Here is a 16,039-nt window from a genome sequence, read left to right as displayed (position 1 = left end):
TCCCTGCGCCTGGTCGCTTGCGCAGCGGCCGCACGGACAGTGGAGCACTTCTGGGCTCCATTCCACAGCGGCCGTGACCCTGTTCCTCTACGCCGGAGCGTCCAGAGGGCTGCGTCCCCCCACTGATCAATACGATGTGCCCCCCCCCCCTTATAGATGTTACTATTGACTGGGTTACAAACATGCTTTGCAATGACTGCTCACACACACGCGTACTGCTGGAATAACCTTTTTATTTTTTTCGCAAAATGGATCAATTAGTCCAATTAGACAAACACAGATCGTTCTGTTGAGCGTTTAACATTCGTATAAAGTTTGTTTAACAAAGACAAAGATCCCCCGTATAGCCTAAACAGACTGTAGGGGCAAGTGCTATTTGCGAGCACCTATGAAGGCCGGAACGGTACACGAGGAGGTGGGTGGCCAGCACCACGCCCGACCGCCTTTGTCTCCCCAGTGGCGATGTTTACACACCGCACCAGGTACTCATTTGAGGCTGAGTCGACCTAGAGGAGGCCCATGACCGGTTCAGATAATCGTCACCGGTGTTAGCCGTGAGCGGGAATCGAACCCAGGTGGCCGGGTTCATAGCGCAGCGCGCTAACCGCTGCACCACCGCTCCCCAGCAGCACTCGGCAGCGACAACCTCCCCAGCACGTGGGCCCCACGCGTCGCTCGTCCTTCAGACTGTTTGGGTGAAATCAGAATGCTGAATGACGGAGATGATGGATCGATAATAACGGAGATCCAACAGCTGCACACCCCGTAGGTGCGAGCGAGCTGAGGTGCCTGGCTGACGCACGATCTCGTCGCATCTCAGAAGCTAAGCAGGTTCGAGACCGGATAGTGCTTGGGTAGGTAGCCGCCATGCACAGCATAGCTGTTATCGGCTGCTGCAGAGCTGTGGTATGGGCCGCAGATATAAGTGGCGCAAAATATATTGTTTTGTACTTTATACTCCAACACACACTGATCAGCATGGTGAAGTATCGTCAATAACCTCCACGGCCAACGCGGCAATGGGGAGGACTTCATCCAGCTGTGGATTGACCATGGCTGCTGATGATGAAATGGAGAGGCACAAGAACGGACACACACACACACGAGCTGTCTGCTAAGTAATTGGTGGCTGGCAAGAGTGTAGATGACATCAGCTCGGGTGCAGCTATTCCTGGGGTCTGTTGGCCGGGAAGGGGATAGGAGAGGAGGCGTGGGAGGGGGCCGAGGTATTGGCAACACGACTCGGGCGGACCGTGGCTGGGGATTAGATTGGCGCAAGCGATCTGACACCGCGAAGGCCGTCGTCTTTAGGCGTCGGAACCCGGCCAAAAGTGGCTGCCCCCTTGCAAGGAACCCGAGCCAGCTGGGAGAAGAGAACGGATGTCAAGGGAAGCGTAATGAGGTAACGGGACACAATGCAGGCTGCTGCTGGGTGTTGTGCATACACACAAACATGCCTCAAACATGCCTCAAACATGCCACAAATATGCACACACATTCGTGCGTTATGTGCAGGTACTGTCACTTCGAGTTGTATTAATTCGCTCTACTCTGTGTAGAGAACGTGATGTCACTCTTCCACGATGGCTAGATGAGGTGGGAGGACCCACATTGTACCCCACCACACGGGACCTGCGTTATGTATGCATTGGCAAAAGGCAACTTTTGTCGCTATTCAGTATTTCCATGCTGGTGTGGGTTTGCTTCGGAATGCTGTTCCTCCGTTGAAGAGCACAGAGTGCGGTGGTTCTACTTCATGGTTCACAGATTGGGTTGCATGTCCACAATTGCGCTCCTGTGGCTGGTGTCTTTAACTACCCATTCATGAAGGAGATGTGCCACCTCGGCCTGTTGATGTTCTGATGCGGTTCATGTTTGCACCTCCAGTGTATTCGAGGAAGAATGCCAAAGCCAGGAGATGCGATGATGTTTGGGTCACGAATGTTGCGTTTATTCTGGACGGCCGCATTGTTGCACTGTGTTTGCCCGCGGCGTTCTTGAATAAGGATGTGTTCACAGAAATGCTGTGGCCTCTAAACGTGGGGCTGCCGTTCTAAAAGTGGGCGAGACGTCGCATAGCAGGGACATCGGATCTGAGCTGAAAGATGCTCCCACTCATCGCCGGTGTTCACTCCATCTCCGTGTTTTCCTGCACAGCGAATGGGGCATTTTTCTAAACAAATCAAAATAGTGTCCCTAAAATTAAACGCAATTAGTAAATAAAACAACACACTAGAGGATGTGGCAAACCCCCAGCGCGACCTTGGTTCAAGGTGGTGGTGGTGGTGGTGGAGGCACAGTGGATGTTAAACGAATGTTAATCGCCGAACACAATGAGTGATGAGACGGGGGCCGCTCGTGTCGTGCATTCTCCTCTGGCTTCCCACCCCCTGCGGGCATGAGAGGGGAGGGATGGCTGCCAATGCCGTGAAATATTCCACCAACATTTTCGACTGGCCTGTAAATTTAGAACGCGCATAAAACAGGTGTTATCAGCTGCTGCGTGGCTTCGTCGTCAACAGATACAATACACGGTTGTACTGCACTGCTATGCTTCCATGTCCTATGATCCCCCTCCACCGTCTTCACCAAACCCTACTGGCCAACGTGGTGAAGTATGGTCAAACAGCCCCCATGAGAGGAGGAGCGGGTGGGTAAGAGGGTTGTGCCGGTGCATTTACATAAACACAACAAAGACCACCCCGTGTAGCCTTCACTGACTGTTGGGGCAAGTGCTGTTAGAGAGCACCTATGAAGGCCGGCACGGCACATCGCAGTGTTCGCATTCCTCGCCGTCCTCCTGGAGAGCCTACGCAGCAGAAGGTCTCTTGGCTTCGAGCTCATGCCCTGAAGCTTCTGGGCCACAACCCCTGAGCCTCATCCACCGCACAAAACATGTGGAGACTCGACGATGATGCACAAATGGAAAATGAATAAATAATAAACTCTCCGGTCAATGTGTGCGGCGACTGCGGTCACCACCCAGAACAGAGCCACGGGACGCACAACGACTCCGTGTCCGACTCGATAGTGCGTAGCAGGAGGAGGCATCACCACGGCGATTCACCACTCCGCTACTCCCGATGCAATCGTCTGGCTCCAGCAGCTCAATGTAAAATGATAGCCCTTCCTCTGCATCAACATAAGCCATACGAAGAAGACGGATATCTATAGATTAACGCTGCGACCGATAGACCAACATGGACACCCATAGATTCACACATAGAAATATTTATTCAAATACAGAACCACACTCGCAAAGAGACTCATAAACGCACATAGATCTGTACAAAGGTGGCCCCACCGGAGCGATGCGCCACTCCCGCTGCTCCCGATGCAATCGTCTGGCTCCAGCGGCTCACTCCAGCAGCTCACTCCAGCGGCTCACTCCAGCAGCTCACTGTCAAGTGATCGCTGCTGCTCCACATCAGCTGTGACAGAAGAAGAAGAAGCCGCGTTCTCAAGTGATGCTTCTCGGCGTTTAGCTTCCTCCGTCGGTGGGAAACGCGCCTCTATATTTACACACTCGCATCTCCTACAGGCCGCGTGCACGTGGACACATGAAGGCGACGTTAGTGCGGCTCACGTTCCACGCGGCCACTCGGAGGGCCCAACGCCTTCACCACCCCACGATGACCAGCGTGGTGAAGTATGGTCAAACGACTCGCCCCCCCCCCCCCACGTCCGACACAGCGTGGGAGGACTTCATCCAGCAGTGGATTGACGAAAAGCTGTAAGACTCTTCATCATTATCATTCGAGATGGGATGATTGGACAATGCAGTCGATTGATTTAACAATAATTACAATCGACTGCTTCAAATCACCAAGCCACGCCCATCACGCCCCGTCCAGCGGCACAACTAGGTAAGAGAGGCGGGGATGTTTGTTCCCCACCTACGTCCATGCTATCAGATGAGTCGAGAACGAATCGAACCGATAATCGGTAGAGTAACCACCAAGGACGGGTGTATGGCAGTAAATCTGAAACTTGCAAGCAAAACGCAGACCGCGACGTGAGATATTCATTGCATCAATGCGTGTGCAATCTGTAAGGGCGCGGTGACACAGACGTATTGCATGTAAAGTTATAATCCCGTGTTCATCACGACGTTCTTTTTACTTCGATGTCTCAACAGCGTCACGGAGATCACGTGACGTGAGGGTTCTGCCTTTGTCGTGAGGGTTGTGAGTTGACGCCGAGGAGGGGGGAGGAGGCGCCTTGCCCCCCCATGTGGAATGACGTCACCTTATGATTATTAATTAGGGGGGCTGTTCGATGGAATGACGTCACCTGCTCATGATTATTAATGAGGGGGGCGGTGCTCCATGTGGAGTGACGTCACCTGCTCATGAATATTAATGAGGGGGCTGGTCGATGTGGAGTGACGCCACGAGCGTTCAGGACATTCCAGGGTGATGATAGTATGATCGCAAATCCACAAATCGAGACTTTATTTTTCCTCAACGATTGGACGAGAAATTTGAACCCATAATCGGTAGGTAATATTCGATTGCTTAAATCATCGGATATCCCGGCTCTATTTTGTATGCACAGGTCATGGAAACAGCGGCAAAGTCGTCTCTCTCTACCCCCTACAACTGGGCCAGACCACTACCCAGTTGGGTTCTCGCTATCTTTAGTCTCGCTAATTCGCTCCCATGTGGCATCCTACCCGTGCCACACACGCTCACACTACCCCCCATGCACACACACACACTACCAATCATGCACACACTCACACCACCCCCATGCGCACACACACACACACACTACCCCCATGCACACACACACACTACCCCCATGCAAACATACACACACACTACCCCCATGCACACACACACTACCCCATGCACACACACACTGCCCAATGCACACACTGACACACTACCCCCCATGCACACACACACTACCCCCCATGCACACACACACACTACCCCCCATGCACACACACACACACACTACCCTCCATGCACACACACACACTACCCCCATGCACACACACACACTACCCCCATGCACACACACACACTACCCCCCATGCACACACACACACTACCCCCCATGCACACACATACTACCCCCCACACACACACACACACTCCCCCCCATGCACACACATACTACCCCCCACACACACACACGCACTACCCCCCATGCACACACATACTACCCCCCATACACACACACACACACACTACCCCCCATGCACACACACACACACTACCCCCCATGCACACACACACACTACCCCCATGCACACACACACTACCCCCCATGCACACACACACACTACCCCCCATGCACACACACACACACTACCCCCCATGCACACACACACCACCCCCATGCACACACACACTACCCCCCATGCACACACACACACACTACCCCCCATGCACACACACTACCCCCATGCACACACACACACTACCCCCCATGCACACACACACACACACTACCCCCCATGCACACACACACTATCCCATGCACACACACACTACCCCCCATGCACACACACACACACACTACCCACCATGCACACACACACACCACCCCCATGCACACACACCACCCCCATGCGCGCACTCACACTCGTCGTCCCGCGCGCCTGGTGACATTACGGCTCCAGCCCCACCGCACGTTGCCTCCTCCCCTCCCCGTCCCGGGGGGGGACGTTGCTATAAACGCGCGGCCTCGTCGCGACTTCCCGTCAACCTCACGTCGAGTGTCGGTGCTCTCAGACCGTCGCAGAGCTTTTCCGCTCGACCTTCTCTCGTCCCGTGCGAGATTTAAAAACAAAGAGACGGCGCTCTTCATTTAAAGTCTATTTTGGTAGCCAGGTTCACGGGCTCAAGTCACGGGCAGCCGTCATCTGGATGCCACATCGCGACGACGCGCGGTAGCCGCCTCTCCTGGGACTTCTGCTGGAGTCGGCACACGCGGCGAGATCTCGAAGCCCAAGACGAGATCCAGCCGGAGATGCGCAGGTCCTCTTGCCGAAGCCCTCGAGAAGTATGCGCGAGACGTCCAAACCGCGGCGCGGGTCGGCAGTTTGCGCGAGGAGTGCGTGACCCAGATGATGTTATCGTCATGGAGGAGTCCGGCTGGAAGCGAGGTGGAGGAGATGGCTCAGCGTTGTGGGGCCGTGCGCCCGAGGGCTTCTGACGCGAAGGAGCGATGCGGAGCCAGGCCGCTGCTGGGGTTGAGGGAGCGCAGTCGGAGCCCCCTGAATGTCACGGCGGAGAGCCACCACGCCGCCGGGAGGCCAGACTGGACGCAGGGCCATGCGACTTCATCGAAGTGTGGAGCTCACAAGCCCGGCGGGAGCGTCCAGGAGATGTGCCACCACCACCTGTGCTTGCGCAAGAGGTTTGAGGAGCTTAAGCAGCGCTACGAGCAAGAGAAGCTGCTGTGGCTGAAGGAGAAGGAGGTCCTCTTGCGGGAGGTGGCCGAGATACACGTGAGCACATGGAGCGACGTGGTTGCGCACGACGCCGCGTCTTGCGATGTCCGAGTTGGGTTCTGGTGCGTGGCGCGTCCCGCCCTCGCTGTCGTGGCCACGCTTGAAGGAGCCGTCGGTGGTGATGAGCTCCGCCTCTCCGGCCACAAATTCTCATCCCCCTCGCTCTCAGTACTCAGCTCCTTCTCGAATTCGGATTTAATGGTTTACTTGTGGCACGGAAATTATCAACACAGTTAAAATGGAAAGCTCTCCGTCTCTCACAAACAACGATTAAAATTTGGCTCATTCGAAAATTGCGTCACAAACTTCTCAATCGGGATTCCACTGCACGCACGGAGACAATTATCGCCCCCTACTGGCAGACGAATGCCCCAGGTCTGTCTTGCAAATTAGACTATCGCGGTCACTTGCAGGAGATTGCAATGGAAAATAAATTGGCTTTTAGAAAAATCAGTGTAGCAGTCAGCACACTGGATTAGCAGTGCAGAGGTCGCCGAATCGATCTCCCTGCGCGGCAGCTAGAACGATGGTGGCACGTTCCTTAAAGCCTCCCCAAATGCCTCTGTCCACCCAGCCGTGTGCCTGGGCTCACCTCAGCCAATGGATCTGCAGGCCGCGTGTGGTGGGGTAAAGTGTGGGTACTTTCACCCCTTGCAAGACGTCGGGTCAACGCGGTGTTTGCAGAAGCCGCGTGCTTTTTAATGCTCTCATGTTCACATAGCAACGTTACCACTTGGGTGATGCTTTAGCGTAGGCAGAGAGGAGTGTTTTAATGTTCTCTCCGTAGATCACTACTGACGAGGTTCACTTCACAACCGCATAACCATGAATCCTGATTTACCGGAAATGTTTTTTTACATTAAAACAACTTTCCCGCTCTGACCAAATCGGCCGCAATGCGCATATCTTCCTATCTCGGAAGCTAAGCAAAGTTGCGCATGGATAGTGCTTGGATAGGTGCGTCACCACCATGCATAACATGTGCTATAGGACTGTGGGGCTACGTGAAGAGCAGCAGAGGGCAGTGGCAGCAAAGTGCATTGCACTGTACTTCTATGCGTCCATGTCTATACTCGCCATCTTTCAATCCGCACCGAAACGCATGGGCTTGGAAAGTTACTCGTCCAGCAGTGGAATGACTGAGGGATGTACCTATTGTTTTATTTCGCTTGTTTACCCAGGAATGCCTCGCCGAGTCTAAGTATTATTTGACAATGAGCTGGGGAGGCATGTTGTTGTTGCTGCTGCTGCTGTTTTGATCCCAATTGAGTAATTTGCGGGTGATTTTTCAGCACTGGGATGTTTGTCTCCCACCAGTCACACCGTGCGTGTGTGTGTATTCACATGTGTGAATTCACGTGTGTGTGTGTGTGAATTCACGTGTGTGTGTGTGAATTCACGTGTGCGTGTTGTGACCACCCAGCGCGCACACGTGCCGCCACGGTCCAGCGTTGCCATTGATTCATGCACTTCGCCCTCCAGATTCAACAAAGGTGTTAAGTTGGTGAAAAACGAGCACACGCCATCAAGGGAATGACCAACACCAGTCGCATCACGATCCATTTAAAGATCCGTCTCGGGACACCGCTGCAACATTAACTTCAAGCTGAACAGGAACAATCACCTTCGTCACGCTTTTCCCATCGCCATCTCACACTGCCTCGCGATGTAAACCCCCTGCACGTTTCGTCGTCGATTTCATCGCTCCATCTCCGTGGTGCGCGTCCCCTATCGGGCACGCCCCTGCCGCTGGCTGCCGCGAATCTCAGCCACCGCTCCATCGCCCCTCCTGTTGGTGTCCTGCCCACAGTCACAGTCACTGGGTCCAATCTTGACTCCTGCTCCACGTGTCTCCACGAGGAAGTATCTCTCATTGCTGTGACACCTTCGTGTTCAGTGTCAGTGTTTATGTTCCATGCTCCACAGCAGGCAATCTGCACTCGTGGCCACACGTGTGCTTGCTTTTCAACATTCCAATTTGCTTAAAAACGAAGTCAATGGGCACACAGTATGTGGCCACGTGATGCCTTCATATGATTGGCTCTGTCGAGTAGCTGAACATTGGCGTGATACCAACACGACGCAACCGAAACGTAACTATGACTCGCAACATGGGTCTTGATAGCCTACGTACACAATTAACATGCACACCTACATTGTGTAACAGTCAACGTGAGATCATATAAGACGGGGAGGATCGTGACGGGAGGTTGTTAGCGACATGCCCGGCCATCAACCAGCCGCTGGCGCACGGCGACACGGCCAGGGCAGTCGAGCGGCGCAGCCGGAGGGCCTCGTCGCCCCGCGTCGCCGTCGTTTCACCGACCTGGCCGGGTGCCTGTGGCGGCCGCGGTGGCGCAGGCCGTGGAGAACCGGCGGCTGCTGCTGGAGCTGAGGCAGCAGCTGGAGGAGCTGCGGCTGGACCTCAGGGGCGCGGAGCAGCGCAGGGGGGAGCTGAGCGGACGCTACCACTCCGACAAGACCGCCTGGGACGCGGAGCGCGCCGAGCTGAGGGGCCGCCTCACGCAGGCGAGTGACCGCCACCGTGAGCCACGAGGGACGCGAGACAAAGATCCCCCGCGTAGCCTCGACAGACTGTTGGGGCAAGTGCCGTTAGCGAGCACCTACGGAGGTCGGCACGGCACAAGAGGGGATGGCTGGCCAGCAACACGCCCTCGTGGTGATGTTTACAAACCACACCAAGTTCTGTACTCATTTTAACCTGAGTCGACCTAGGGGAGGCCCAGGACCGGTGCAGATAACCGGTGCAGATAATTTTCACTGGTGTTGGCCGTGAGCGGGAATAGAACTGGAGCTGCCGGGTTCGTAGAGCAAATTGTATTTATCCAGGGGCAGGGAGTCGGCAGCGCGGGTGGCTGGGGGAAGTGAGTTCTACACCATGTGGGCAGCAGTGGAGAATGAGCGACCTTCCACTGACAGAAAGCCTTGGTGTCTAAAGCGGAGAGTGTGTGTGGACGGAGAAGAGTAAGGTGAGATGTAGGCAGGAGCCAGTCCATGCAGCATCTTGAAGATGGTGAGTGCAATCTTAAAATAGATTCTGGACTGGGAGTGAGTGGAGGGATGCGAGTATTGGGCTGATGTGGCCTCATTCGGGGGTGTGGGCGATGAGCGTGGCAGTCACGATGTCCTCCCCTTCCTCTCCCCCACTCCACCTCCATCCTCCGTCTCCTCCGAACGGGCGCGCAGCTGGAGGCGCGCACCGACTCCCCGCTGGCGGACGGGGCCTGCGGCGCCAAGGAGAGCGACGGCCCCGAGCGGCCGCCCTCCCAGCTCGAGCGCGACGAGCAGCGGCGCCTGTTGGCCGACACGCACGGGGCCGCCCTCGACCTGCGGCGCCAGCTGCAGGGCAGCGAGAGGCGCTGGGAGCGCGAGCGGCGCGACCTGGCCGAGCGTCTGGAGCGCGAGCGGCGCGACTGGCAGCTGCAGCTGCGCCGCATGCAGCGCCGCGTCGAGCAGGCACGACGACCCGCGCCCACTGGCGTCGACAGGGTTTGGCATTTCTTGGGTCATTGTTGTTATCGATCAGTAACTCCCCACCGCCGGGTAAAGGCATCCCCCATTCTCTCCCATTGCTTCCTTTCCCTAGCCTCTCCTGTCCAATCGTGACCTCCGACCTCTGTGATGCCATTTCTCCGCTTTATTATTGTTAAATAATTTACACTTTGTTTGTCCAGGAAGCGCTACTTGGTAGGGGGCTTCTGCCAGATTTCTGCAGTAGAGAGCGATGTTGCTATGTCCAATCCCAGTTTAATATTTTGCAGGTCAGCAATGGGACGTTTGGCCAATGCCAGTTACGCTGCACATTTAACTTTTTGTAACATGGCCACCTCTGCCTGGCCATCAACAAGCTGCAAGGTCCCGCCAGGCATCCAGTAAAGCTCTCCCCTGCTCGGGCTGCACCTTCCTCTGCAAGAGGACGACCGTTGCATCCCCTGGGCACGGGTGGCGAACTTCTCTCTTCCCGCACCCTCCGTGCCTCCGCAGCTGCAGAGAGACATCCGTTTCCGAGACAGCGGCTTCGGCGACAGCTTCTCGCCGAGCCGGCCAGACCCCCCGGCCAGGTCCCCGCTGGAGGACGTCCCAGAAGCGGAGGCGGGCGACGAGTCCACGTCGGGCCGCCCCCCGCGAGGGCGCGAGGTCGCCGCGGGCGCCTCGGGCGCGGCGCCGGGGACGCCGGGCGCCAGGGAGCGAGAGGCCGAGGCGCTGCTCGACGCGCTGGTGTCCGACGTGCTCAGGGACCTGGAGGCGACGGCGCCCGCGGGCGGAGACGACGCCGCGAGGGGGGGCGACGAGGGAGAGGGGGCGAGGAGCTCGTGCCTCAACGAGGTGACGACGCGCGCCGGTGGCGGCCACGGCCGGCGCCTCGGGGCTCGCACGCTCGGTGGTGAACTCTCAACGGACGTTAACACGATGTAATCACGTGGCTGATTACATTGTGGATTTACAAAAGGGCTGTACTTGTACACAACAGGAAAAGTAATCGCAGGCTGTGTGTACAAATACTAGTACACACGTATAATTTTGGACCGTGTAGGTTTTTAGAGTATTTAGCGGGGCAGGTGTGGTGGCCACTCTGCATGACTCCCTGTATTTCCATCCTCAGACATTGTGAACTGAGCGCGTAGGCCTGTGGACGTCAGGTGCGGCGGCTCGTGGGGAGCTCGAGCGTGGGCGTCACTGCCAACACAATCCCGCCGTTGGGTCATTTAGATCCTGGCGTCGTTTTCAAAGCCGAGAACCAACACGAGACGCGGGCGGTGTCGTGTCGGCCACGCAGGCGCTGTGCGAGATCACGAGGGTGAGCCAGGAGCTGTGCGGCTACCAGGACGAGGTGCGCAGGATGGCCCGACCACCACGGTACTTCCCTCAGCTCACCACGCGGCACGCCCACTCGGGTCAGGCCACATTAACTCATGATCCACGCAGCATCACCGCTCAGAAACTACCGTCTTTGCGGTTATTAACTCAATTGGCCGTAGTCTTTACTCTCCTGGATGAAGACCCCTGGATGTGGGCTCTCCAATGCGTTTTCGGGTTGTCCCATATACTGTTTAGCACGATGTCCGACGTTTCACCCCACGGGCGGTAGTGTTGCTAAGCCACACACGGTACGACCCGTGAACACATTGGAGATCAAACTTCTCAACCTTGTTCAATTCGTGAAACGTGTTATACCTGCATTGATTAACAACTTTGACCATGCTGTTTGTTGCTGACAGCATGACAATTTGGACCTATAGGCTCTCTGTCAGAAATTGTCTTTAAAATAATAAGAATATACATAATTCCCATCACCCTTTTCTTCTTTCCCCAGACCCAAATCTGCGACCGCGACCTTGGAGCAGGGCTCCCCCTTGGTCTCCTGGCAGCCGGCCAGGGCCCAATCCACTGCATCGCTGCTCCACTCGCCCAGCGCCAGCAGCAAGCGGCGCCCCAGCGAGACCAACAAACGGCGCAACAACTGGTGCAACTCGCTCGACCTCGACAGCATCGCCGAGTCGCCCCCCATGCCGGGAACGGGGGAGCCGCGCCACCTCTGGGTTGGAGCGCCCCCCGTGCCGCCCAGGACGACCTCATGGCCCCCGTCGCCCGGCGACAACTCCTCCTCCTCGGGTGACCTGGCGACGACGTCCGGCGGCGCCGAGCCAGACGGTCTGTCGGGAAAGTGTGGCCCGGTCCGAGCAAGCGCACCGGCCACATCCCAGAATGCCGCGGTGCCGCGGGTGAACGAGCTCGACGGTCCGCGAGTTCGGTGCTCGTGCGACCTGAGCAAGACCCCACAGGCCGAGCTGGAGGCGAGCTTCGGCACGGAGGCCCGGGCGGCCTCGCGGCCGCCGTCCGTTTCCGCCGGCACGGAAGGGCGGCGAGCGGTGAGCGAGACGCGGGTCTCGGCCACGCGCGGCGCCGCTCCGACAGAGTTTGGCAGCGACGCGGCGTTCCGGAGGATGGTCGCGGAGCACAAGTCGGCTATTGTCAATGCGCGGCGCGCCGCGGCGAACCCGACACGTGGCGCATTCGCCGGCGCGGCCTCGCGTGAGGAGAGCGATGACGCCGCTGGACCCACTGCCAAAGAGCGTGGCGACATCACCACGGCGGTGGCGTGGAGCGCGCGCAGAGGCGAGGGCGAGGGTACATCGTCAGGAGCGGCGTGGCACGGTGGCGTCAGTGGGAGTAGAAACACGTACGTGAAGATCGTAGACTTCTCCAAGTTCTACCGAAGTGGCGACGGGAAGAAGAGCACCGGAGCGACGGCTTCTCCCAAGGGCAACCGGGGGCAGAGCTTGCCGGAACTCTTCAGCGCCTCCTGTAAGCAGCGGCTCTTGAGCCTCCAGCAGAAGAGCAAGGCCAGGAGCGAGACGAACGCAGATTCGCACGCGCACCCCCGGAACAGCTTACGCCACGTGGCCGGGGACATCGCGCTGTTCCAGCGCGGGACCCCGACGAGCGGAGGTGCCGTGTCGTTGCCGGGGCAACTGGAGGGCGGCGTGCGACTCGCGGGTCGCGCGTCCTCGCCGGGAGACAGCGGAAGGGCCGGGCGGGCCACGGCACGGCCGCGGGCGGCAGAGTCCCGTTCCAACTTCGGCGTCATTCGGAGGATCCTGGGCGGCGCGCCGGATGGCGCGGCCTGGGCGTGCGGGGCGGAGGGAGAACCGGGCGGCGAGCGGGAGCCGGCGAAGCCGATCGCGGTGGGGAAGCAGCCGGGCCCCGCAAACCGGGCGCCCGTCCCCGATCGCCACGGCGAGCAGCGGTGGCAGCGGTGGCAGCTGGCGGCGCCCGGCACAGCTCAGCCCCTGGCAAGGATCCACCCACAGCTCACCGTGATATGAATCACACTCGTCCTGTAGCACCACGAGATTTTGCTGCTGCTCAAATCAGCATTCGGGCATCGGTTCTCATTTTCCATTTATAGCCCTGAGCCAATGGTGGAAATTCCACATTCTAATGGTGGGGGCGTGGCAATCCATAAGAGAGCCACTGTTGACTTCCTCACGAAGTGCTACTCATGTGAGCTTCTGCCAGCCATCTTGTTGGGAGTCGTGAGAGTCAGGTGGCTCAAAATAACCTCTAGCCATTTGCAATCCACCAACGGATGAAGGTCTGCCCATGCCACTTGACCATACTTCACCACGCTGGTCTGCGAGATTTAGTGAAGGTGAGGAGCATGGAGTACAACTGCTCTCGGCTGCCCAAAATGCATCATGGTGATCGCCCATTCAGGTGCTATCCAGGTGATCCTGTAGAAGAAATCGTAATACATTTCTCGTTGCTTAAACCATGACACGACTAAATCTTGACTTAAAGCTTTCGTGACTGCAGGAATTCATATTCTTTGGGTCTTTCGGTAAAGTCACTTAGATAGAAAAAATAAGAAAAATATCACGACGTTTCGATCGCAACACAAGCAATCGTCATCAGGAGAAAAAGAGGGGGAAAGCTGCTGAGACAGCCTGTTTCTAAAGGTTTTAAATGGGTGTCGCCCAAGGGTCATAAACGAAGTGGGCGGGGCTATTGATGTTAAAGTGAGAAATTTGCATGTGAATGTCAGATCGGAGAGCTACCTCCACGACGAGGGCATGGAGGTGGCCATTGTACTAAGAGATGAGCAAGTCAATGTAAGATCGCAGCGCCACCGCCACCTCGAGGACACGAGCAACGGTGCCTGTGTCAGAGATTAGCATGTCAATGTATCTTGACACGACTGTTACTTCTGTTGGCATGTCCCCGAGGCGATACGACGACGCGATTACGACGATGCTAACGCCGTCTCTCCCTTCCCCGTGCCGGCTCCCCCCGCAGACATCCGTGGCGGTCACGCACCCGGCGCCGTCGCTCGAGTCCAACTTCCCCCGGCCGGCACGCCCGTGCCGCCAGCGGCCCCCGTCTCGCTGGGCTCCGCGCCCCGTGTCGGCGCCGCCCGGCGATCCACAGGCCCCGGCGGTCCCGGCGGCCCCGGCGCCACCGCACCGGATAGACGACCCTCTGCTCGTCCTGGAGATCCTCCTGGAGGACAGCAGCCAGGTGTGGCGCTCGCACCGGTGACGAAGCGTTTACGTCCACCGACGGTGAACGAGTGGTGAACGAGTGGTGAACGAGTGGTGAACGAGTGGCCGCGTGGGCGGAATCGCTCGCTCGCTCGCGCTGTGAGGCGCCCGACGGCGCCGCGTCGGCGTCCTCGCGCTCGGCGCAAGATTTCCCCAACGCCGCCACGGTCACTCCACGCCGGCAGCGGTGCACAAACGACAAACAACTCAACGTTGTCGTCGGTACAGGACGAATATAATGGGTGACGTTGCGGGAAATGGCCCTACGTGATGGCACATAGCAGACCACACACTTTTCCTGTGAAGGCCAACAGTGTTATTGACCAACGTGTTGTGATTGTTTGTGAACCACAAAGTTGCCATCATGTGCAGAACACCGATCCGCAGATGGATAATGCTCTTTTGTATGAACACTGATTTGTTACCGAAATCACTTGCACACATATCTCTCGTATGTTTTAAGATTAAAAAATAAAACGTCACTTTCTCCAAGGCTGAAGAGCACTCGTCCTTTTTTTTAAGCTTCACAAATCCATGCTGAGATGTTTAACAGCTTCATTTAAACGGCTCTTAAAAAGTTCGAATTTAGTCTCGAAATTAACTGTGTAATTGGTGTTAATGGTAAATAGCAATTAGCGGTCTTGGCGCTACAACGAGTGAACAATTAGCGGGGTTTTATTCCCGTTCGGCCCAACGCTGTCCCGCCCCCACCCCCAACCGACATCGCCGAGACGCGACAACGAACGTGGTGGCGGAAGAGTCACGCGAGCCGGTTGGCAGCAGCCCCGGTGCAAGGGGTGGCACGGCCCCCACCCCCGGGGCCCTCCTCGCGGCGTCTGGGAAGTCGCGAGCGGGTCACGCGGGACGGCCACAAGCGGCCACCGGCACGGCTTTGCGGACCCCCTCATCCGAAACGGAAATGTGAAGCAGCGACGCCGCCTCGACGCCTCTCCTCTCACGCAGCCGCCGCAGTGCGAGCACCAAAACCAGCCCACAGCCACCTCGACCCACTCTACTGTGCGTGGGCCGAGGTGGCTTTGTTGGCACGCGCCAACAAAGCCCACAAAGCGCTCTCTTTGTTCATCACGGCCGCCCAGCACAGGGCCCGAAGGCACCACATGCCAAGGGGCCAGCAGTTGTGGTAGACAAGAGTTCACACGACTATTGCATTCAGAAAAGTTGCGTAAGAATTTTGGAAGATAGACGATGAGACGGAATTCCAAAGTGGTGCGAGGGATGGAGCAGAAGGAGCGGTGTGACGTACAGTGTGGCGAGTGCGTGAGTTGTTGTGGTCTACCGTGTGGTGAGTGAGTGGGTGTGTTGTTGTGGCCTGCAGGATTGGTGGATGTACACGTTGAGATGAATTCAACAACAGCCCGATAGTCCTCGACATGAGAGGAGGGATCGGTGAAGTTCACCTGGACCAGTCATCGTGGTAATAGTGAAAGAAGAGGGAGTGAGCGAGTGACCGGGTAAAGTGGCGAGTGCGCGGCACAGGGATCGTGCGGCA

The 16,039-nt window shown here is 57.2% G+C and overlaps 1 protein-coding gene across 2 annotated transcripts; it reads left to right on the top strand.

Annotated features, from left to right (window-relative positions):
- Positions 1-5,644: 5,644 nt before the first annotated feature.
- Positions 5,645-14,960, top strand: LOC133353347 (uncharacterized). Of its 2 annotated transcripts, none has more exons than XM_061569518.1 (7): positions 5,645-6,463; positions 8,828-8,995; positions 9,674-9,943; positions 10,472-10,813; positions 11,265-11,344; positions 11,802-13,281; positions 14,285-14,960. In XM_061569518.1, exons 1-7 carry the CDS (start codon positions 6,080-6,082, stop codon positions 14,525-14,527), a joined length of 2,967 nt encoding a protein of 988 aa, XP_061425502.1. In that variant the 5' UTR covers positions 5,645-6,079; the 3' UTR covers positions 14,528-14,960. The 2 variants fall into 2 exon arrangements, with proteins under 2 accessions (XP_061425502.1, XP_061425501.1); XM_061569517.1 differs by having other exon boundaries at positions 9,674-9,976.
- Positions 14,961-16,039: the final 1,079 nt, after the last annotated feature.

This window comes from Lethenteron reissneri, chromosome 43 (genome assembly GCF_015708825.2).
Source record: "Lethenteron reissneri isolate LAM-NWPU_2019-01 chromosome 43, ASM1570882v1, whole genome shotgun sequence".
In the NCBI taxonomy this organism is placed as follows: domain Eukaryota; kingdom Metazoa; phylum Chordata; class Hyperoartia; order Petromyzontiformes; family Petromyzontidae; genus Lethenteron; species Lethenteron reissneri.
The sequence above is the reverse complement of the archived record's forward strand: the minus strand, read 5'-3'. Positions and strand labels throughout refer to the sequence as shown.